Source organism: Protopterus annectens, chromosome 4.part0, assembly GCF_019279795.1.
Source record: "Protopterus annectens isolate FY-2018-M chromosome 4.part0, PAN1.0, whole genome shotgun sequence".
In the NCBI taxonomy this organism is placed as follows: domain Eukaryota; kingdom Metazoa; phylum Chordata; order Ceratodontiformes; family Protopteridae; genus Protopterus; species Protopterus annectens.
The window spans coordinates 289,281,644-289,307,348 of record NC_056733.1 but is presented as its reverse complement, the minus strand read 5'-3'; the positions used below and the strand labels follow the sequence as shown (position 1 = coordinate 289,307,348).

The following is a 25,705-nucleotide window of genomic DNA, read 5'->3' as shown; positions in this document are numbered from 1 at the left end:
GATCCTGCCATGAAACAAAGATATTTCCTGCAAGATTCCCTGAATGGGATGTGTAGGTAGGCCTCTTTTAGGTCTAGGGTGGCTAACCAAGCATTCTTGGAAAGCATAGGAAGAAGCTGCTGTAGGGTGAGCATTTTGAATTTGGTATCACCAGGAAGGTGTTTAGAATTGATGGATCGAGGATTGGATGCCATGTGCCCTCTTTTTTGGGTACCAGGAAAAGCCTGGAGTAGAAACCTTAGCCTATGTGGTCTGCAGGAACATGCTGTATTGCCCTCATGGAGAGCAGAGAATGGACTTGTTTTTCTGGCCTCTGCCCACTGGTTTGGAGGAAGATCTGGGAACCCTTTTGGGGTTGGCAGAGTGTGGAAATAAAATTTGTATCCCTGGGACATTAAGGACCCCTCGGTGGTTGGTAATAGAGGCCCAATTGTTTGCATGGGAGGAGAGTGGATAGAGGTAAGGGGTGAAGGTGTAAAGTCATTGTAAGTTCTTTCCATAAGAGGGTGGCTTAGCACTCCCTGTTTTTGAAGTGGAGGAACTCTATTGCTTTGATTTCTGTATTCCCTGGGACTGCTGTCTGGGGGGTCTGCTTCCCTTAGGTCTTGGCTGAGCTGGCCTGGAGCGAGCTGGAAAGGACCAGTGCTTGGAGGGGCAATGCCTACTGACTCTCGGAGACTGGACCTGTAAGATGTCTTTAACTGTCTGCATAGATTTAAGCTTTTTCTTCCATCTTTTTTAAGACCTCTTCTGCCTTGGTGCCAAACAAATGGTCTTTGTTCAATGGTGCGTCCAATAGGTTTTGATTTAACATGGTCTGTCAAGGTCTTTTCCTTAAGCCATGCATGCCTTCTAAGTACAGAACCAGTGACTGCTGCTCTGCAAGATGCTTCTAGGGCATCAAAGCCACATTGTAAGGTGTGTTTTGTAACTTGGCTTGCAGAATGCATAAGCTCTTGTAATTCTTTATTTTCTGCACAAACTGGAAAGGTAGATATTTTTTGTTTGAGGAGTTCCATGGTAAGTTGCTGGTATTTCAGCATGTGGAACTGACAACTTAGTGCCCTAATGGCAAGAGTTGCTGAGGTGTATACTTTCTTACCCCATCTGTCTAAAGCTTGGGAATCCCTGTCCGAAGGGGTGAGATTCTTAGCTGTGGTTGCTTTAATTCCTTTAGGTGCTTAGGAGATGACCTCTGGGTCAGCAGTAGGATTTTTTAAAAAGGAATTTGAGAGAGTCAGGGACTCTGTAATACCTGTCAGGTTTCCTGGGAGCAGGAGGAAGGGTGTCAGGAGTTAAACTGGATTCCATAAAGACATCATCCGCAACATCCAAGACAGGAGGAATGGCTAAAGGTCTGTGCTGTGGTAAATCTAAGAATTCCCTGAGTCTCTTTTTGGACTGAGGATAGTCCTGACATCCCCATTGGAAATGCTCCCTTAAAGTATGTAAGGTTTCACCAAATGAAAAATCTTCTGGAGGAGAGGCAGAAGGAATGGATTCTTCTGCATCTGAATCCTCATAAGCAGATAAGGGTTGCATGTCTTCATATTCAGAAACCTCAGAGTCATCGGACTCCTGGTCAGATAAAACTGCTGGGGACAAGTCTCTTTCTTTTGGAAGGGGTAGGCTGGCTTCCCCTAATAAGCATGATAAGGTCTTCTGCCATTTTAAGCATTTGGCATCGAGGCATGGAAGCAGGTGCCTGAGCTTGGGTCGTCGTTTTTTTAGGCGCAGTTTGTACCCTGGGCCTTAGAAACTTGGTAGTTTTAGAAAGAACTGAAGACGGAAAAGAAGTCGTCTGTTTGTGTCAAGTATCAGTAGCGCAAAGAACTTCCTCGGAAGCTGGTGCCTGCTCAGCGGCTCTGGACCCATCCAGGAAGAGACATCCGCAGGATCCTTAGTTAAAAAAAAAAAAGAGTCTCGTGGCATACCGGACTCCGAACGGGTCTTGGTAGTGGTCTGTGAATCCACAGAAGCAGGCATCAGGGGCTGCGAAAGTGCCTCAATGAGGACCGGAGAACTGACAACTAGCGTAACGGAAGCGTCGTCGGCAGTTTTGGATCTGTGCGGTCTGTCGCTGTCTATAGCCTTACATTTTTTCAGAAGATCGGTAGTTGGATGGCTTACAGAAGCCATATTGGAATACGGGGACCGAGAGCAAAAATATTTAGCTACAATAAGGGCCCAACAACGTATAGTTCTGGCGTTGAACAAAAGCGACAGTGAGGTAAGTCGCAGTCTGGGCCTAAACAGGTGACACAGTAAGAATGGAAGTCTCGGTGTGGCATTTGCTTTCCACAGGCGAGACAATTGTTAACTTTTTCGGACATCGGTTAGAGCAAGAAAAAAGGATCCCCACTGGGGTACTTAGCTTTAGAAGACTTCAACTTCAATTCAGAAATGAAACTCAGGTAGTGGCCGACCGGCACTCATGCGAATTGCTTCTGCTTCGGGCTCCTTGGCAAGAAAGACTGATGTAATGGCATCGGCTGCCTGATGTTATACCACTGCTGACCTGATGTCAGTCCTGGAGCAACAGCAACCAACGCAGAAATACTAAGCCTCTGGTATTCGGGCCGACTGAGGGCTACCTCTGGCAGGATAACCCAAGTATAACGACTGCAACAGTTAAACACAAAGAACATCTACAGTTCTTCCCTTTGATCTATTAAGTCTTCTGAGTAAATAAATGGCTTCTTTCAGCTCATTCTCCAAAGCATATTATCCCCTCACAGTTCTAGACAAATGCATCAGCTTCAGTAAGATATTCTACTGCTCCAAGGTCAAAACTTCACAGAGTGCCTCGCCACCAAATTCACCAGTGATTTGTTTCACTTATTCTACAGCCATCGCAGGGTGGGGGTTGGGAGGTAAGGGAAAATTACTACAGCTCATTTCAGAAGTCCTGGCATGCTCAATAACCGGTCTCATGCATCCACCTTATATTCCAAAATACAGTAGGCAAAAAAGCCTTCTCATGCTTGGTCCCTAGAACTATCTACCTAATGAAGCTAGAGTACTCTCTGCTATAAAAGAATTAAAACACTGCCAAAGCAATTCATAAATAAAAGCAAACATATTTGCTTTAAGGATAATGGTTTGTAATTCAAATAACTCTGACTCTGTTCATACATTATAAACAAAAATGGTGTGTACACTGTACATAATGTTTACATACTGTACTTAAATATCTCCAAGATAACTGTAATGTGATTGCTTTTCTGTGGTACTGACTTGTATTCAATGTGGTATTTACTCCTTGACAACCATTGCCTTGGTTAGATTATAATGTCTGTACATCCACTTGTTGATTTTTCTGTACAACAAATTTTGTATGTTATCTGCTCAACGAAACTGTGTCATGGCTGAAAAGGGTCAATGTGACCAGCCTACTCACTCAGTAAACAAACAGTAAATAAACTTGTTTTAAGAAACTTAATCTGACAGTCAGGGTGATACAATGGTGCTGGTTAGCATTACTGGTTCACATCACTTGATTTTCCAGTTAATATCTTGGCTGGGGTGCCTTGTGTAAGGAATCTGCACATCTTCCCTGGCACAGCCAACATGGTTTTTCACAGCCTGCTCTGGTTTCCTTCCACATCTCAAAGATGTTGTGTAGGTAAAGAATTATTCCTCACAATTACCCACAGGTGCACACACAGTGTGAGAGTGTTTGTCTGCTTAGTGTGTGTGTGTGTGTGTGTGTGTGTGTGTGTGTGTGTGTGTGTGCGTGTCTGTGTGTGCGTGTCTGTGTGTGTGTGTGTGTGTGTGTGTGTGTGTGTGTGTGTCTGTGTGTGTGTGTGTGTGTGTGTGTGTGTGTGTGTGTGTGTGTGTGTGTGTGTGTGTGTGTGTGTGTGTGTGTGTGTGTGTGTGTGTGTGTGTGTGTGTGTGTGTGTACGCTCATGCAACATCTAATGAGTTTTCATGCCTTGCACACACTAAGTAATGGGACAGGTTTCACCTTATCTCTAACCCTGCAATGGATTAAGTCAGTAATCAACCAATGAATGAATCTGAGAAGTATTTGTTCTTCCCTGGAATTTCCACCACAGTACAGACCAAAGATGTTCTGGTAATGTAAACATACTCTAGCTAAGCAAAATATATACTTTTTCCCAATAACCAGATGGCATGCACACAAGTGGATCTAAAACACTGAAAAAGACAGAGACCACAAAATAATTGGAAGGAGGATGCTGGAAAAAAAACTTAGTTTTTACAGCTGGCCTAGCTTCAGACTTAAGCTGGCAACTGGGGCTATAGCCCCACCAGTACTTCTTTCCTTCTGCTATGAAAATGGCTGTAAAGTAAGAGTACATAAAACCACCACAGGCCCACAGCTATTGTGAGAATCAGGACATAAAAATTCAAACCTGAAACAAAGGGTCTGGGGGTGGGGGGAAAGGGGTTCCATTCTTATAAGGTTAACTACCATTAACAAAAAAGTGGCTAGGACATCTCTAAGGGGTAGGTGCTTTTACCAGATTTTATCCATAATTATAAAAGTACCGCTAAATACTCAAACTGATACATCCTTAACATGATGGAATTGTCTATTAAAATGTTAAGAGAGGCTGCATAAGCTAAAGTCTGTTTAATAGGAACTTTAATAACATGAAGGGAAGATGGGAGAATCAAATCCACAGTAACACAATTTAAAAGTAAAGCAAAATAGAAGAAGTGTACCCGGATCCTGGATACTGCTGTTAAGAACTGGTGGGTTCCCTTCGTCAGAGAATGAAGAGGTGTCTAGGGAAAGAAGAAAGCAGACATAACTAATATGCATATATTTGCCTGCATCTAGAAATACATGCTGTACAAAAACAGGACAACACTGTGACAATGCACAATGCAGATCCTTCAACATCCTGTGTAATTCATATGTCTTAAAATGTAAAATAAAACATCATTCTTAGACACACACACACAAAGCTACTGCACATTTATTCTCAGAATTCAATTGCAGTGCTATATATTGAAAATGTTTAGAAATTAATGTACATCTTAAATATGTATATTAATAATGTATATTATTAAATAACACTGAAAACAGGATCTGCAAACAAACTGGAACCACAACGTAAAGCAGTCACGAAATAAGACCCTTCGCCACCAGGAAAACAGTCCAGGCACGTTTATTGTAGAACACTGCCAACAAAGACCTTATGGGGGTGCTGACCACATACGATCTACTGGGAATCCTTTCACATCCACGTACAAATGTGGGGCATAAAAGATCCTTAGTCCAGTCTTAGTGGATAATTCACATGCTTGAAGAGGTCTATATATACTTCTCATCCAAACCTCTCGTCTAACTCCAACGTTTCAAATGAGCAGAATTTTGTAGAAACTGGCCATGTGAATTATTCTTGTTCTGATGAAGTCATTGTCTATGATGAAAGTGCTTAACAACTAATGGATTTTGCTGGTGTTTGATTCAAATAAAGTGGAGTTTTCCTTGATGGCTACTGGGTGCATTAAATTCCTGGTTTAACAAAGAGTTTTCAAACCATTCATTAGCAGATCACACTTCAAAGAGCTTTTCATTTCATGCCTCCTTGAGTAGATTAGTCCCAGCTTGGGACCTTAATTTTGTGCTTGAATATCTGACTATATCCCTTTTCTAAGTGGCTGCTTCAGTGGACCACTGGTTCTTGTCATGGAACACTGCTTCTTAGTAGCCATTACTTCTGCTAGAAGAGCTTTTGGAACTTGACTGTTTTTCACCCAAACAGGATAACACTTAGGACAAAACCTTCTTTCATGCCCAAAATGGCAACTCAGCCTAAATTGAACCAAAGTATCTACCTGCCTCTGTTTCTCCCTAAATACTCCAATGGGGGAATATCTGCTACATTGAGTGAATAATCGCAGACAATTGTGTTTATACTTGGATCACACAGAGAATTACAGGAATGATGAGCAATCTTTTGTCAGTTGTTCAGTTTCCACACTCGGTCAAGATTACCAAGGTTACATCAGAAAATACTTCATATTGCATTTCCTTTTGTTCCACTTCAACTGGTAAAAGACTTCCTGTTCCTCATAAAGGCCTTTTTCTGAAACCTTTCTCACTAGATGAAATTACTGCAGCAGCTAATTTGTCTTCTCTACATACCTTTCCTAAACATCATAGTCCTGACTCATGTCTCCAGAAAGAAAGCATCCTTTGCAGCAACCATTCTCAGAGTTTTATTACCTGGTAACTTTGTCCTACTGTTCCAGTGTCTTAACAGAACCTGATAAATACATAAGCTATATACTTACAAGAACATCAGATTTCTCTCATCTCTCTTTCCTGGACACAGAAACAATACACACTCCTTCCCCCTCCAAACTGTCATGTACGAGGGATCTGTAAGGGCCTATAACTAGAGATCTTACTTATACCTTATTGTCTTTTGTGTGTGTGTGTGTGTGTGTGTGTGTGTGTGTGTGTGTGTGTATATATATATATATATATATATATATATATATATATATATATATATATATATATATAAAAAAAATATATATATATATATATATATATATATATATATATATATATATATTAGGGTCTATATTAAATAAGCAAACGCTTAAAATAGTGAATGCTGATTTAGACCCTTTCAGAGCAAAAGCTGACAATCCCTAAGACACAGAACAGGGATATATATATATATATATATATATATATATATATATATATATATATATATATTTTTTTTTTTTTTTTTTTTTTGGTATATTTTGGTGTATATGGATTTTCAGGGTCTAATGAGGGCAATCTCGATCGAGAGAAGACAACAGGTGCAGGGGGATATGGGTAGGAAGGGAGGAGCTCAAGCTGTGAGGAGTTCACTGTGCTCATTACGGGACATCAAAGGCACCAGTCTCTTTCTTTGTAAATGTAAACTTGTATTCTTATATTATATAAGATAATTCTTTTCAAACGATGGCAACCACAAAAATTGAGAGGCCAGTGTACTGATAAACACACACCTTATTAAAAGAAAAAAAATGCAAAGAATAAAATCTCCTAGCACCTTGGCTGTTAGGCCTTTACAGAGTATACTTACTTCTATCCACAAATCGTATATATACACATTCCAATTACATTATTAAATAATTAAACAATTAAAATTCATTCATTCATTGAAACTCCATTACAAGAGACACCTACAATCGCATTCTTTATTAAGACCTTTTGAAGTTAAAGTACCAAATTTCAAAATAAAAATTGACTTGTCTCCTTAATTTACTTTTTATATTACCTGTACCACAATGTTCCTTATTTACCTGTTCCAAAATAGTAGCTTGTAAACCTAATGGAATACTATTATATTTCTGAAAATGAACAGCTATAGGGCTGTCTACCCTTTCTTTCCTTAACTCTCTAATGTGTTCTTTTAATCTCATTGAGAAATTTCTCTTACTTTCTCCTATACAAAATTTCTTGCATGGACATCTCAGCCGATATATCATCCCTCTGTTGTGCAACTAAATGCACCTTTCACTTGAAACTTCTTCCCATTTTTATCTGGGAAGCTGTTTACTATGAATTCACAACATGTGCACTTGCTGTAAGGAAGGTACATAGCTCCTCACTACTGCTCACCTCCGGAAGGCTAAACCTCCTATGTACTACCATATCCTTAACACTCCTGCCTCTCCTATGAGAGATACAGAGTAAATTACTGTTGTTAAAATTCAAATTTTTCAAACCACCGCCGGCTTTACCATAAAGGGTATATCCTGTGACTAAAATTGTTGTTACAGCTTGCCAAAAGACCAGATAAAACTCAATATAATTGCACAAAAGTCCAGCCACTCGTAAATAAAAACAAAAATTTAATGAACAATAAAGGACACAAACAGCGAACTGGGATTGAGCGCGCTTTCATCTGCTAATACCAGACTTCATCAGAATCCATGTTTGTTAGCTGTCACATGCCTTATATACTTAAGTAAAACAATTAAATATTCAATCAATCAATTAATTCAAAATATATTATTTCAGAATGAAATCAACTCTTTTTAAGACAGTTTTTTTAAAAACATGTTTTTTTGAAAAAACTGTCTTAAAAAGAGTTGATTTCATTCTGAAATAATATATTTTGAATTAATTGATTGATTGAATATTTAATTGTTTTACTTAAGTATATAAGGCATGTGACAGCTAACAAACATGGATTCTGATGAAGTCTGGTATTAGCAGATGAAAGCGCGCTCAATCCCAGTTCGCTGTTTGTGTCCTTTATTGTTCATTAAATTTTTGTTTTTATTTACGAGTGGCTGGACTTTTGTGCAATTATAATGAGTTTATCTGGTCTTTTGGCAAGCTGTAACAACAATTTATGGTAAAGCCGGCGGTGGTTTGATTTTTTCATTGTTCCTGTTTTTTACGTAAAAAAATTCAAATTTTTACATTTCCCCACAACATCCCAATGACATCTAATAAGACTAAGCTCTCACAGAAGAGTGTATTTTGTTACAAAGAATATCTGCTCCTGCTCCTCATTCTTACTTAAATTTTCCTTCCTTATTACTCCTTTTCTCCCCTGTAAGCAGAACCTTTTTGCCCTTCAAACACTTTTTTAATGCCTGCATGAATGATATCTCCTTCATATCCCCTATTCAAGAACATCTTGGTAGCCTTTCCTATTTCTTGTCGACGCTCTTCTTCATCACTGCATAACCTCTTTATTCTCAAAAATTCATTAAAAGGGACATATTTCAATGTATGAGGGGGATGACAGCTTTGTCCATGCAAAATATGACTACATTGCTCAAATTTTCTAAAAATCTTGGTCTTTATCATACCTTCATTCAAGCCTTCTAGTGTAATATCTAAGAAGTCTACTTTTTTGCCGACCTGTAAGCCATCAAAACAAATATCAAACCTGTTATTATGCAAATTGTGTAAAATTTCCGCTATTTTTTCACATCCCCCCCACCAGAAATGAACATTATATCATCTATAAATCTATAATACTTTGTAACACGTTACTTAAAAAAGACAATAGTATAAATACGACAACTTTCAAATAGACCCATAAATAAATTAGCATACATGAGGCAAAAGCTTCCCCCATGGCCATACCTTGCAATTGTTTATACATTTCCCAATTAAACACAAACATATTATTTAAATAAAACATAACCAATTCTTAAATATAATGTGTTTTTGGAACATCACCTAAAAATATAATACTGCTTCCAAACCATTTCTATGTTTGATACTTGTGTACAAGCTTACCAAATCTACAACTATAAAATACATAGTACTAAACCATTTTTTATTTTTTTCCTTAAAATCAAAAACACATCTCTGGATATATGATGGCAGCTTACTAACTTCAGTCAATAAATAGTTATGTAAAACGAATGACAATTTATGAGTAAAATATCCACAGGCTGACACAAATAGGGTGACCTGGTGAGTCATGCAAGCTCTTGTGAATTTTTGGTACACAGGAAAAATAAGCCATGGTACAATTCTTACTATTAAATCTATACTACACATCTTCCAAAGAAAAATATTTTAGCTTCAGACCTTTAATCAGCATTTTCTTATACTCAATCAATGCCTTATTGTAAACTTCTAACCTCTATCCTTTCATTTACCTCATTGTTACTTAGGTGTTTGTAACACATCCTTAAATACTAAATAAAATGTAAAATCACTAACTTGCCTCCTTTGTCTGCTGGTTTAATTATAAACTTCCTATTCTGACTTAAACCTAGCAGACTTTGCCATCCATTTTTATTCAGGTTATACTGAATCTACTTTCTATTTGTTTGTGTCTTTCGGCTTTTCCCGGTTAGGGGTCACCACAGCGGAACTCCAGTCCGCTAATGATTGGTAGTGGATTTTTACGTACCGGGTTACCAGCCCTGATGCACAACCCTCAACGAAGGCATGCCCCATTCACGTATGCCTCCACACAGAAGACGCTCTAGCTGAGAATCGAACGGGACAACGTCTTGCTATGAGGCGGCAACACTACCACAGCACCACCACCGCATCTACTTTCTATTACTATTAAATAATTTAAATTATTTTTCCACACTGTAATTTAACAATGATGAAAATTGTTGCACTACTTCATTTCTGAAAGGAAGTATAAAGTCACTTTTATATGCGATACCTTCTGTATTCAGTTTACAATAGGCACTGGATTCCTGGTCTGAGTTACATGAAAAAAAAACTTTCTTCACTGGCGTCATATTCATTATTGTTACACTCTCAGATTTCATTATTTAAATTCCCTTTAAAATAGTCCTTTAAATGCAATTTCCTAACGAGTTTAAAAATTTCACATTTCACTTTATGTATTCTAGGTAATGCTGTAGGAATAAATTTCAAGTCTCTATTAAGCACAGAAATGTCATAATTTGACAAAAAACAACCAGAAAATTATACAGTTAATCATCTACATTATAATCATAAAAACTCTATTTGTCTATTTTTATCACTGTCATTTACCTCTTTTAAATGTTCGTGAGTTGTACACTGGATCTCTGTGACAGTCGGGTCTATTCTCATAATTACGTCTCGCTCTTTTTCTATTGTCACCTTTAAAATCTCTCCTGCCACGATAAGTTCTATTTAAATATTCCGGGTTTCCTGCCACTGGTAAGTGAGGATATTCACCATTATCCTCATTTTCATTATTCGTGGAAGACGCTACACTTCCCACCAATATATATGATGTTTTCTGCTGTCTTCCTCCTTCCTGTTCACCTTCAAACCTAACATGATTGCATTTTTTCTTTTGATTGTAGAAAACATGAATGTCTGATTGCGTTCATAATCCTGCAAATCACAAATCAGTTTGACTTTTTTTTTTTTTTTTTTTTTTTTTACTTTCCACAAGTTCCCTTTCATAGTTTAGCCATCTTTCATTGGCCCCGGTGAGGTATTGTTCTAAAATATTGCTACCAATCTTCTGAATAATATCACAACACACAGTCCTGGTTTCCTCTGTAAGCTTTTACCTTTTAACAATATCCCTCTACACCAAGATGTTTGCCCATTCTACACTACACCTGTGTGCTGCAGCTATCCATGGAGCATGAAACTGTTTGTCCTCTTCATTCTTTGAATCAAATGGATGGGCTTAATGGAGGGGCTTTTCATTGCCCATAAGCCCCTCTGTATAATATTAAGTTTCACCTTTGCAGGCTTTGTAAGTTCATAAAAAACAATGTTTCTTTATAAAGCAGTTTTTCCATTTTCTCAAACAGTACCTTAACCTCCGGAGCCACAGGTGCCTCCACACATTTACCTATAGATGAAAATTGATTATTTAGCCACTTTGTCCTTTCTTAATCCCATTTATTAAGGATACCAGGAACCACACTGTTACAAGTGCAAGGAGTTTGTTCTGTACCTTCCAACTGTGCTGGAGACATACTTCCTTCTCCCGAATGGACCAGGAAACTTTCAATAGTTCTTTGAGTGGACTCTGAAGACATCTCTCTAAAAACTCTCTGTAGTGAACTAAACGATTCACTGGCCATGCCCAAATATTACATACCACAATTCTTTTCAAACGATGACAACCACAAAAATTGAGAGGTCAGTGTACTGATAAAACACACTACTAAAACAAAAAAACACAAAGAATAAAATCTCCTAGCGCCTCGGCTGTTAAGCCGTTATAGAGTATACTTACTTCTACCCACAAATCTTATATATACACACTCCAATTACATTAAATAATTAAACACTTAAAATTAATTAATTCATTTAAATTCAGTGTAATTGGAATGTGTATATACAAGGTTTGTGGGTAGAAGTATACTTTGTAAAGGTTTCACAGCTGAGGCGCTAGAAGTGTTTGTTTTATCAGTACACTGGCCTCTCGACTTTTGTGGTTGCCATAGTATTCTTATATGTTCACAAAACTTACACTAATGTAAATATTCAGTTTTCTTGTTGATGCAAGACTGGATTCTTCTCTTTGCTTCTTAGAGCCTGGCTTGTGGCTTAAAAGCGTCAGTATGACCAACATAGCAATGAATGAATCAATCAATCAATAAATACATTAAATAAAATAAAACCAGAAAAATTCTGAAACTCTAAAAGAAAAGAAACATGTCTGTAGTTAAAAAATATCAGCTTCACAAAACGCTACAGCTATTGATTAACAGTATTATGAGACCTGGGTTAGATTACACTAGATAAAAAAAAAGATACAGGAATCCAAATGTAAAAATACGAAAGGCATTTTAAGACGATCCATCCATAATTCCTTCCTTCATGTAAATGGGTTTAATCCACGAAGACAACAGCAGTACTACAGCAAAAATGTAAAGAGCTGTAAAGCAGCAACACAATTATCTACATAGTTAAGAACGTCAGAGAGAGAGAGAGAGAGAGTGTGTGTGTGTGTGTGTGTGTGTGTGTGTGTGTGTGTGTGTGTGTGTGTGAGGAGTAACATGCCATAAAGGTAGAAGGGGGTATGAACTTGTCACATCACTGAAAAAAGCTAGCAAAAGTCAAAAATAGTTTATACACGTTTGTGAAGTTGACTATTGGGAATTTAAGACTACAAACAACTCAGAAATAAGCAGCACATTAAAATTGTTTACAGAATGGACACAAAAAGATGCCTACAGCATGCAGTAATTCAAAGCACAGTCAACATACAAAAACAGATGAAAGCAGATGCGTTCTATGGTAAGAAGATTATAACACAAAGAATAACATAAAACTTTAAAGTGAAGAGCAGAAGAAAAGTACAGCTGTGTCAGTAAACTTGCCATAACAATAGTTGTTCAAATGTTCACTGCTACAGTAACCCTAGCTATATGGATTATATTCTACATAGGATATAGCAATATGGCAGCCTCCAAAGCTTTAGGGTATCTTCTATACACCCAAACCAGCAATCAGTTCAAGCTGAGGATTGGGGACCAAGCCCTTCAGAGCTTTCATGTCAACAAAGTGGAGCAGGCTAAGGCCTGAAAGGACAATGCTAGAAACAAAAACTAAAATTTTCACACCCTGGCAAAAAAGGGTGGTTGCTGGGGTGGGGGGGGCTTAGGAGTGGCTACTGCAGCAGTGATGATTTGAACATCTACTGTTATGGTAAGTTTACTTGTATATCTGTACTATGTTCCTCATATTCATCACTCCTGTAGTAGCCTTAGCTATATGGGTAGAGCATACCAGCTAATTACATTTGGGAAGTGGAAGGAGAAGAGTCCAGGAGACCCTGGAGAATAGTCCAAGCAAAGCCTGATCTAGACCTAGAGAAGGAATCAAGTTCTACAGAAGACCAGGTGGCTGCTTCTAGAATACTTGTAGAACCTAGCCCTTTCCAAAAAGCCATAGATGAAGCCAAACCCTGGAGAGTGCCTGGAAAAGTTTTTTTTTTTTTTTTTAATAACAAAACATAATAGCCTTAGACAAGCAACAGTCTATTTTGACATAGGCTGTCCCTTTCTTTCACAAGAAATGAACAATTGAACCAAAGATCTGAAAGATTTACTTCTGTCAAGATGCTACCTGAGTTGTCTGCATAGCTTTCAACATCTTAGCACCAAACGTTTGGACAAAGACTAAAATGATGGAAGGGAAGGCAAAGTCCCAAAAATAGGGACAAATTTTAAATATTTCTCTTATAAACTTTGAAGCTTGTTAGTAGAAAGGTTCTTAAGTTACTGCACATTTTCTAAAGGAAATTAATTCTGAAACTCAAATGCTTGTCATTATTTAGTGAATTCAGTCCTTACTGATTTGCTAGAAAAATCCAGAAAACTACTATTTTTATGAGGAACAGATCAAAAATATGAGGCAGAAATCCAGGCATTCTGCAAAAATCTCAACAGTTGAGAGGTATGGTTGTCTGTGGGCATCCAAGGTATGCAGCATCATTTCTCACTCAGTTTTAGGTTCTAGAAAGAAACCCAGGAGATGGATAGCTTGGCTTAAACTAAACTTGGATACCATTATATGCATAAAAGGAGGACTAGTTCACAAAGAAACCCTGTATCTGAAGAAAATGAAAAACGGTTGATTCAGCATAAGAGCTTGCAACTCAGACGTACTCTTGTAGAGGCCACAGCAATCAGTAAAACTGTTTTTTCATGTTAAGAACTTCAAGTCAGCCAAGTTATCTGGTTCAAATGGAGCAAGTGCTGACATTAAGATCCCAAGGAGGGGCCGCCTGTTTTCTTGGAGGCCTCTTACATAAACCCCTTTTCAAAAACATTTTGAGAGACTGTATTAAAAGAGGAGGATCCATGGGCAGACATGCTGAATTTCTTGCTAAATAAGCCTTGGTTGAGGAGAGTAAGGAAAGCCACAAAAGAAGAACTAACAAACACTGTAAAACTAGAAAACAAATGGACCTAAATGGATGCTGGTAATGTCATTAGCACCAACTGAAATACTTTTCCATTTAATAACATATGATTTTCTAGTAGCAGGCTTTCTTGCCTGCATTAGTATCTGCTGCATGTCCTCAGTAAGCATGTGCCTAAAGAGAATTAAGACCAGGCAGTTATTTGAAGTTGATTGGGGTCAGGGTGCATCTAAAACCACTGTTCTTGTGTGAGTAGATCCAGTCTGTGAGGAAGCATGAGGTAATTGCCCCTGGCCACTTCCAACAGAAGGGAGAACCATAGTTGCCTGGGACAGAAGGGAGTCAAAGACCTTGAGAGATTCCATCTCAATTTTTAGAAGTACCCTGGATATCAGCAAAAAGGGTGGAAAAACATACTTGCATGGAATCCTGGATCAGAATCTTGCCAGCTAATTGTTCAGAGAGGAGATAAATAGGTCTGCTTGAAAAAAACCCCACAGATGGATCAAATCTTGGAAGACCCCCAAATCTAGTTTCTACTCGTGAGGGTCTGCCCTTGTCCTGCTCAGCTCGTCTGTGACACAATGTCACTCTGATAGAATGTAGGATGCTTGTAAAATGAGACTATGCTGTAAAGCTATATCCCAAGCTAACACGGCTAGTCAGCAAAGGAGGTATGGTCTGGTTCCACCTTGCTGGTTAATACCACAGTCAAGTGGTAAACTGTCTGTAACAACTTAAGAGAGGTTATGGGGACCACAGATAACTTACAGAGCTAAGTGCTTGATCGGGGCAAGCAACTATTTTATATTTATATGCTTGCATCTGTCCTTGGTGTACCACACACCTTGCACAGTTATCCCTCCTGAAACTGCTCCCCAGGCAGAAATCAGGTATATCTGTGGTGAATGACTGCTTTGGAGCAGCAAGGGAAAATGGGAGACCCAGATTTAAGGAAATTTGCCATCCCCACCAAGTGATTTCTCTTTTGATAACCCCCAGCACTGGGATTTGAAAAGACAAAGGATGCTGTTGCTGCTGGACCAAAGAGACTTCAGATACTATTACATCTTTCTCATGTGGAGAAGTGCCATGGGTATCACATGGATCAAAGATGTCATGAGACCCAAATTTACACATAGTAGGGCTGTACAGAATAGGGGGTTAACAGTACTCAGCCAAATACGAATAGTTGTACCAACTATTTGGCTGAATATGAATACGAACAGTTGTTTTAGTCAAGTCATCAGGTAAACTAAGCACTAAACAAAATAGTTAAACAGCAAGTCAAGTTTTGCAAACTCTTCTGTGCTGTGTTCTGCTGTTTGTGCACTACAAACAGGGCTAAAAGTAAGAAATTGTTACTGTATATAATAATATATATACATTTAATTCACCACAAAACTAAAAAAAACACAACGGCGCCATGACCAAATAGCTGTCAAAGTTTTTTACTGATGTAACCAAATAGCTGTCAAACTTTTTACTGATGTACAATTAACTCAGGAATACTGCATTAGCTTTCAAAAACACCAATCGCTCCATGTTGTCAGCATTAAGACAGTTTTTTTTCACTGAAGGTATCACCAGCCGTACTAAAAAGATATCCACTTGGCACATTTGTAGGTGGTGCAGAAAGGTAGCGCTTAGCCATATGACACAATGTTGGAAATCTGCACATGTTCATTTTCCACCAATTCAGTGGGTCAGTGTCTCTGAGAACACAGGGCTGTGTCAGAAAATTGCTCAGTTCTGTTTCTAGGGAGACATAATTATCACTGTTCAGTGCCCGAACAGGCAGATCTGTGTGCAAATGTGCCATCAATACAATGTGCATTTAAGCTCATGAAAGATTCTGTTGTTGTCTGTGCTGTCCACGTGTATGTGGTTAGACAGAGAAATTGTGCTTCACTGATGGCAGTCTGGACATGGACCCACACTGTGTTGTATATCTCTGGTATGACTTTTTCAGTGAATTATTTGTGGCTTGGTAGCACGTATCTAGGCTCAAGTACACCAATCAATTCTTTAAAGCCTCTATCAACAACTGAGTATGGCTGGATGTCAATGGCAATCGTTTTTGTGATGGCACGATGTATTTTGTTCGCCTCACGACTATGAATGGACCATGTTTTTTTCTTGCCAATCATATCACTAAGTGTTTGCTGAAACTTGCCAGTCTGCTTAATGTCAGACGTCCCAGTTACTGTTGCTGCTTTCTTCTTGTTAATGACTTCTTTGTGTTCCTCAGGATGCTTATAGGACAAATGATTATTTAGTGGAGATGTTGTAAATGACTTTGCTGATCCACCTCCGCGAGAGATGACTGCTTTGCACAACTGCATATTGCTTTTGTTTCATCATCACATATCTTGAAATAATTCCAAATTGGACTTCGCTTATCCATCAGTGAACTACCCAAATGTAAACTTCACTTAAGTTACAGCTATAATACAATCATACAAAAATAAGCTACAAGGTAACACAGTTGTCAATAATATGCTGATGATGGTCCTGTACGTCAAAAAGCTCACTGGCGCTACCACAGCCTAGTATGCACAGGCATAAGATCTAACATGATGCCAGTCACCTCGCTTCAATACATTCCACCAGAGTTTTTTTTTTTTTTTTTTTTACACAGCATCCCCATTGATTCCATGTTAAGGTAGGTAAAATCTTACCAGTACAACGTTACGGAATACGGATGATGGCCCACCAGTTGACACCGACCATGCTGCTACTACAGCTGCAGACTGGTTGGGCCAGTAAGTTTACTCACATACAGCACTGTACATACGGAGACACATGGACACGTCACCACTATTTGTATTCGGTCTGAGAGCCACTATTCAGCCGAATACAAATAGACTATTTGGCCTGCTATTCGGAACCGAAGCAAAAACAAAGCGAATATTCGGTACAGCCCTACCTCATAGTGACTTTAGTGAGCGTGGGAAACCTGATAAACAGATCTATATACCTACATACACAAGCACGCGTATGTTTACATATATATATAATTTTTTTTAACCTGTTGAAAAAAAAACTCTCTGAACTGAGGTGTGTACATATTTTTTTTCCCCTGTGGGAAAAAAAAGCACTGAGCTGAGGTGTCCAGCTAACACATCAGGAATACAGTCCTGTGTGGAAGAGTCATAAAAGACTTGAATTTTCTCTTGGAATCCCAGCCTGTGATAGAGATCTCTCACCCAAGTGAGAGATTCCTGACACTTTGAAAAAGACTCTGCAAAGATAAGGAAGTCATTTAAAAATGGAAAAATGTGGATACCCTATAGCCTGTAATGAGCTATAACTGGAGTAGATACTTTGTAAACATTTTTGGTGCATGGATAGTCCAAAGTGTAAGGCAGAAATCTGATACTATGACTCAAACACACACAACCTTAAGAAACGACTGAAGTCTGGATAAACTGGGATGTGATAAGGATCTTTTAAGTCTATGTTACCTAGACCTGAAAGAGGAAAATGAGGCAGCAAGGTTGTGAGGTGGTAGCATTTTGACCTTGGGTAGTATCGCAAACAGGTTTAGGAAAGAAAGATCCAGAATGGGCCTCCAAGTATTTTTATTCTTTAGCACTAGAAGCATCCTTGAATAAAAATCTTTCTCCACCTGGGAAGGAAGTACAGTTGTGTACACTTACCATACATGTAGATGTTTGAGTCTATTCACTGTTGCAGTCATCAACTGTGGGGGTCATCCCTGCTGTGGGAGCCCTCGGCTGGCCAGAATACTAGAGTCAATGTTTTTCTGCATCGGCTGCTGTTTGCTGCCTGATGTCAGATCATCAGTGATATAAAGGAAGGCAGATGACGCCATTACATCAGTTTTTCTTGCCCTAACCAGTCAGAGGTCCAATTAAATATGGTAAAGTGGTCCTGGTGGCAAAAATCCACCGTTAGAAAAGTACAGTTGTGTACACTTACCATAAATGTAGATGTTCGAGTGTATTCACTGTTGCAGTCATTACATCTGGGTAATCTGCTAGCAAGTTGCCCTCAGTCAGACTGATTAACAAAGTCTTGTGTCCTGCGTTGGTTGCTGTCCCTTCTTCCATGACGTCAGGTCGTCAGGGGTATAAAACATGCAGCTGACGCCATTACATCAGTTTTTCTTGCCCCAGATGTCAGCTGCCCCCCAAATAGGGAGCAAACAAAATTAAAAACACTAAAAATATACCTCCAACCCAAAAGCAAATACACCAAAAGGGCTTTTAAGCATAGTAAAAGAAAGTAGAGGTATAGCCTGAGAAAATAGGGGGCTGGAAGGAGGGTAACCAGGACTGCAACAGTGAATACACTCGAACATCTACATTTATGTTAAGTGTACACACAACTGTACTATGTTCTTCGTGTTTCACTGTTGCAGTCATTACATTTGGGAAGATTCCCAAAGCTATGGTTGGGTGGAGGGAATTATACAGCATTAGGACCAGCTATAAGGCCCTGCAGGACAGCAGTGGCAAAGCCAGCTCTGGATTTAGAGAAAAGTGGTAAATGGTAATGTTTGGTGAAAGTATGAACTGAGCTCCAGATAGCAGCTTCTAGAATGTCCCCGGTAGGAACACCTCTGAGAAAGGCTGTTGAAGTAGATGCAGCCCTGGTGGAATGGGATCTGATCCCCTGGGGGATAGTTTTTATATGGTGCTTATAGCAGAAACAAATACAATGGCTTATCCATTTGGAAATGGTTTGCTTTGAAATAGCCTTTCCCTCTGCCCCTGCAGCAAATGCTACCAGAAGTTGTTCAGATTTACTTTGAGATTTAGTCCCAATTAAGTAAAATCTAAGTTGCCTGTGCACATCCAATGAATACAGAATCCGCTCCCCGTTGTTCTGTGGATTAGGAAAGAAAGTTGGCAAATTAACTGTCTGATTAAGAGACACACTGGATACCACCTTAGGCATGAAGGATGGGTTGGTTCTGAGAGATACTCTGACTGCATGAAAAATGATGAAAGGCTCCACTGCCATAAGAGCCTGTAATTTGGAAATCCTTCTAACTGAAGTGACTGCTAAAAGGAAAGCTGTTTTCTAGGAGAGAAATTTTAAGTCTGCAGTTGAAGCTGGCTCGAAAGGAGGGACAGTGAGTTTCTCCAATACAAAATTAAGGTCTCAGGCAGGGGTTGGAGCTCTCCTGGGTGGTCTTAAGTTTTTGGCCCCTCTGAGATACTGCTTTAGCAGTGGATGAGAGAAGAGGGGAGGTTCTGTGCTGTAATGAGCTGAAATGGCTGGGGCATGGATTTTTAATGAAGAAAAGGACAGGCCCTTGTGAAGCATCTTAGTTAAGTATTGTAAAATCTGAGGAATGTTGGAAACTGCTGTGCTTATCCCTTGAGATTGATTCCAGGCACAGAATATTTTCCATTTGTCAGTATAACATTTTCTAGTACTAGGTCTTCTCACCTCCAAAATGACATCCATCACAGGTTTGCCGAGGGATCCTAAAGGTGAATTTAGGTGATTAGCCACGCTGCAAGATTCAAAGTTTGGAGCTGAGTGTGCAGAGTTTGGTTGTTCTGCTGAGACAGTAAGAAAGGTGTCTGAGGCAGGTGCCATGGAGGAAGGTGTGACGCACTGCGCAGGAGTGGGTACCAGTGTTGGCGAGGCCAGTCTGGAGTAATCAAAATCATTCTTGGTTTGTCCTGTTTGACTTTTAGTAGAACGTTAGAGAGCAGAGGCAGAGGGGGAAAGGCATAGACTGATAGGTTTTTCCAGATGAAGGACAGAGCATCCACTTTCCAGGCTTTTTTGTGATGAGTTCTTGTGCAAAATTTGTCCAACTGACAGTTCTGGGGTGAGGCAAAAAGATCTTTGTCTGGGCTCCCCCATTTGTGTGCAAACATGTTGAAACTCCATGGTTCCAGTTTCCATTTGTGCGAGTCCATGAGATTTCTGCTTAGTTCATCTGCCAGAGTATTTAGCTTTCCTGGCAGGAATTGAGCTTGTAGTTGTACTTGATAGGTCAAGGCCGTATTCCACAATACCATGGTTAGTCTGCAAAGGGGGTAGGAGTGTGTACCCCCCTGCTTGTTTATGTACCACATAACTGTGGTATTGTCCGTCTTTATCAGTAACTATCCTGGATGAAGGTAGTCCTTGAAGGCTGTCAGTGCATTTTGTACAGCTAGCATTTCTTTTTGATTTATGTGAAGGTGCATTTGATTTGGGCTCCATTTTCCCTGAATGCACTTCCCTGCCAGATGAGCACCCCATGCATAGTCTGATGCATCTGTAGTTAGGGTTTGGGTGGCAGGGGGTGGTGTGAATGGCAGTCCCTTGTTCTGGTGGCCGGCCTCTGTCCACCATAGGAACTCTAGGTGCAGGCAAGGCATGATTGGAATCATAGTCTCCAGGCTGTGACAATGCTGACTCCATAGACTTTTTAAATACCACTGAAGTTTCCTCATATGCAGTCTTGCATATGGAATTAGAAGAATGCAGGAGTCCATGAACCCCAAGGCTTGCAGTAAGCAGGGTTTTTGTGGCCACCTGTTTGAAGTAAGTCACCAAATGAATTTGCTTCTCTGGCGTAAGGAAAGCCATCTGGGCAGTTGTGATCAAGCTTGCACCCAGGAATGTAATTTTTTGAGAGGGTACCAGTTGTGATTTCTTTTCATTTATAGTGTACCCTAGACAAGTTAGACCCCTTTTTACAAATGCCAGATGTTTTAGAAGAATGTCCTTGTTTTCTGCCTGAATTAGATAATCGTCCAGGTATGGATATATTTGCATATTTCTTTGCCTGCAAAATGCAATTACTGGAGCCAGGCACTTTGTAAAGACCCTGGGCGCAGTAGATAAGCCAAAGGGCAGTGCAGAAAACTGGTAATCCAAGTGGCCTGCTTTGAAGCGGAGGTATCTTCTACAAGATTCCCTGATTGGGATATGCAAGTAAGCCTCTTTTAAATCTAGAGGTGCCAACCAGGCATCTTTGCCTAGCATAGGAAGTAACTGATGAAGAGTCAGCATCTTGAATTTCTGGGATGTCCAGAAAGGTGTTTAGACTAGATAAGTCCAGAATTGAATGCCAAGATTTGTCTTTTCTGGGTAGCAGGAAAAGTCTTGAATAGAAACCTTGTCCCTTTTCCTCTTCTGGTACTAGTTGAATAGCCCCCATGTTTAGGAGAGGAAAGTACTTGTTTCTGAGCCTCTGCCCACTGATTTGGGGGCAGGTCTGGCCACCCGTTTGGAATTGGCAACGTGTGGAAATAAAATCTGTATCCCTGGGATACTATATTTAAAACCCATTTGTCCTGGGTTATAAGTTGCCAGTTTTTTGCATGAAGAGACAGTTTCCCCCCCAAAGGGGCGGCTAAAAGGTAAGTGTTTGGTAAGTGTAAATGGAAGTCATTGAGACTGCTTACCATAGGGAGGTGTCTTGTTGTATACATAATTGGAAGAGGAGGCACCCCATTGTTTTGTTCTGAAAGTCTTTTGGGACTGAAACCTGGTGCCTTTGGAATGTCTGGGTTTGACCTGAGGGGCTCTCGAAGGAACTGGAAAGGACCAGTTCTTAGTAGGCCAGTGTCTACTAAATCTTGGAGGTTGTACTTCTAAGAAATCTTTCACAGTTTACATAGATTTAGCTTTATCTTCCACCTTTTTTAGAACTTCTTCAGCCTTATTACCAAAGAGACAGTCCTGTTGAAAAGGAGCATCCAACAATTTTGCTTTAACATGATCAGGCAGATTTTGCTCTTTGAGCCAAGCATGCCTTCTTAGCACAGACTCAGTTACAGCAGCCCTGCAAGAGGCCTCCATAGAATCAAATCCAGATTGCAAAGTATGTTTTCCAACTTGTTCAGCTGAATGCAATAAATCCTGTAAATCTTTATTTTCCACACAGTCAGAAATCAACATCATTTTCTGTTTAAGCAGTCTCATGATATGCTGCTGATATTTTAGCATATGAAATTGACAGTTTAAAGCCCTGATTGCCAATGTTGCAGAAGTGTAAACAGTCTTACCCCATCTATCCAGTGCCCTAGAATCTCTATCAGAAGGGGTAGGATTTTTAGTAGTAAAAGCCTTAACGCCCTTGGGACCCTGAGAAATGGTTTCAGGATCTGCAAAAGGATTTTTGAAAAGGAATTTGTGGGAGTCAGGAACCCTGTAGTATCTGTCTGGCTTACAAGAAGCCAGAGGCAGAGAATCAGGAGCCATACTAGATTCTGAAAAAACATCATCAACAATGTCTAGAACAGGAGGTATAGCCAAAGGCCTATACTGAGGAAGAAGAAGAAAATCCGTAAGTCTCTTTTTAGATTCAGAAAAATCCTGACTTTCCCAGTGGAAATGTTCCCTTATGGTATGTAAAGTTTCCCCAAAAGAAAAATCCTCAGGGGGAGAAGCAGAAGGAATGGAATCTTCTGCATCAGAGTCCTCATAAGTAGGTATAGGCAATTCCTGTGCATTAGAAAAGTCAGAAGAAATAGAATCCTGTTCAGAAGATTCATAATCAATATCTTGCCTAGGCCTCCTAGAATGTGTGTGTGTGTGTGTGTGTGTGTGTGTGTGGGGGGGGGGGGGTTGGCTACCCCTGATCAGAGTAATTAAATCTTCAGCCATTTTGATAATTTTATTTTTAGGCATAGGGGCCTGCACATGTGGCCCAGGTGTCGTTTTTTTAGGCATAGGTCGAGGTTTTGGCCTTAGTTTTGAAGATGACGTTGGTCTAATATACAAATCTGTATGCCTGAAAACACTCTTAGAAGCTGGTGCCTGCACAGCGGCTCCAGACTCATCCAAGGTAGAGACATCCGCGGGTTCCATAATCGAAGCATCTTGCAGCATACCGGACTTTGAATGGGTCTCAGTAGAGGCCTGTGAATCAGAAGTAGCGGGTATCAGAACTGCGAAGGCGCCTCACTGAGTACTGGCGAACTGGCGACTGGCTTAGGAGAAGTGTCGTCGGCAGTTTTGGACCTCAACGGCCTGTCTCTGTCTTTTTCTTTGCGTTTTTTAGGTATTCTAGTAGTCGGATTGCTAACCGTCGTCATTTCTGGACAATTAAATTGTGAGCTAAAATATTTAGAAGCAAAAATGTACCGACGTTTGATAGTGCGTTGATCAAATAAAGCACAGAACTGACAGCAAGGTATTTTGTGGTCAAGGCCTAGGCAAGGAATACAGTACAAATGAAAATCTTTATGAGGTATTTGCTTCCCACAAGTAATGCAATTATTAACTTTTACTGAAATTGGTAAGGAGCAAGAAAAAGTTTCCCCAACGGGGTACATAGCTTTTTAGTTGAAGACTTTGGATCTGAAACTCGAAAACGAAATTTTCAGAAATCAGCCGACAGGCACTTGCGAACTGCTTCTGCTTTGGGCACCGCGCGGCAAGAAAGACTGATGTAATGGTGTCGGCTGCATGTTTTATACCCCTGACGACCTGACGTCATGGAAGAAGGGACAGCAACTGACGCAGGACCCAATACTTTGTTAATTAGGCTGAATGAGGGCAACCTGCCAGCAGATTACCCAATGTAATGACTGCAAAAGTGAAACATGAACATCTTATACTTCCCTAAAGAAAGAAGAGACAAGGGGGGAAGGAGGGTGGGAAACCAGGATTGCAACAGTGAATACAGTCAAACATCTACATTTATGGTAAGTGTACACAACTGTACTATGTTAATCATGTTTCACTGTTGCAGTCATCACCTGTGGGAGGATTCCCAAAGCTGAGGAGAGGGGTGGCAGGATTAGTAAGAGACCTAGGACTGGGTCAGCATGCCCTGCAGAACTGCAGAGGCAAACCCTGCCCTAGCCTTAGAAAATAGAGGTAGGTGGTAATGCTTGGTAAAGGTATGGACAAAAGTCCAGGTGGCAGCTTCCAGAATGTCCCTGGTGGGAACTCCTCTGAGGAATGCTGTGGAAGTGGAGGCTGCCCTACTGGAATGGGTTCAAATACACTTGGGGGGGGGGGGGTTCCCATGCAGTCTGTAGCAGAAATGTATACAGTGTGATATCCATCTGGAAATGGTTTGTTTGGAAATGGGCTTCCCCTCTGCCCCTGGGGTAAAGCTGACAAGTAGTTGGGTCTGTTTTCCTGAAGGGTTTAATACAGTCCAGATAGTATCTGTGCTGTCTGTGCACGTCTAGTGAGTGCAGAATTCTTTCCTCCTTGTTTTGAGGGTTAGGAAAAAAAGGTGGATAGACGTATGGCCTGGTTGAGAATTACATTAGATGCCACCTTGGGTATAAAGGAGGGATTAATCCTCAGGGAGACCCTGTCTGCATAGAAGATGATGAAGGGCTCAATGGTCATCAGTGCCTGAAGTTCTGAAACCCTTCTGGCTGAGGTGATAGCTAGGAGAAAAGCAGTCTTCCAGGAGACATAGCTTAGTTCTGCTGAAGCAGTAGGTTCGAAGGGTGGTAAAGTTAGTTTTTCCAAAACATAATTCAGGTCCCAGGCTAGGAGTGGGTGGCCTTCTGGGAGTTCTGATATTAGAAGCCCCTCTGAAGAACTGTTTACTCAAAGGATGGGAGAACAAGGGCTGTTCTGTATCAAAATGAGCTGAAATGGCTGAAGCGTGGATTTTAATAGAGGAGAAGGAGAGGCCACTATTAAATAGCTCCACTAGGTAGTCCAGGATAAGAGGGATGAAAGGTTGTGAGGTATTGCCCTCTCTGGACTGGCTCCAGGAGCAGAATCTTTTCTATTTTCCTGCGTAAGATTTTCTGGTGCTTGGCCTTCTGGCCTCTGTGATAATGTCTAGGACCTGTTTGCTTAACAGGGGGCCCTTGTTTACCTTTAGGGTATTAGCCATGCTGATAGTTTGAGAGTCTACCAGTCAGGGTGCAGCACCCCCCCCCCAACCTGAGTTAAGAGGTCTGAGATCAGGGGAAGCTGCCTGGGAGACTGTAAGGTCAGTCTGTGCAGTAAGGAGTACCAATGTTGTCTGGGCCAATCTGGAACAATGAGGATGGCCTTTGGTCTCTCCTTCCTTATTTTGATCAGTACCTTGGGAATAAGAGGCAGAGGAGGAAATGCGTACACAAAGAGTGTGTTCCAGGGGAAGGTCAAGGCATCCACCTAAGGTGGTGGTACTCCCTGGTACAGAATTCTTTCAGCTGATGGTTGAAATGCAAAGCAAAGAGATCCACCTCTGGAGAGCTCCATGCCTGAGTGATTTGTAAAAAGATTTTTCTGTGGAGCTGCCATTTGTGGGGGTCCAGTAAGTTTCTGCTTAAGTGGTCTGCCAGGGTGTTTTGATCCCTGGTAGGTATTGGGCTATCAGGTGTAGTCCTATGGAAGAAATTGTCAGCCAGAGGTTCATGATTAGACTGCACAGAGGGTAAGATTGGATCCCACCCTGTTTGTTGATGTACCACATTACTGTGGTGTTGTCTGTTTTGATAAGGAGAACCCCT

The 25,705-nt window shown here is 40.3% G+C and overlaps 1 protein-coding gene across 1 annotated transcript in view; it reads right to left on the bottom strand.

Annotated features, from left to right (window-relative positions):
* The window catches only part of SLC8B1 (solute carrier family 8 member B1), a 1,008,250-nt gene that overhangs the window by 629,925 nt on the left and 352,620 nt on the right, over positions 1-25,705 (bottom strand). The window contains exon 9 of the mRNA XM_044068272.1: positions 4,693-4,755. Coding sequence (XP_043924207.1) covers positions 4,693-4,755 — 63 coding nt within the window. The remainder of the gene's footprint in view (positions 1-4,692; positions 4,756-25,705) is intronic.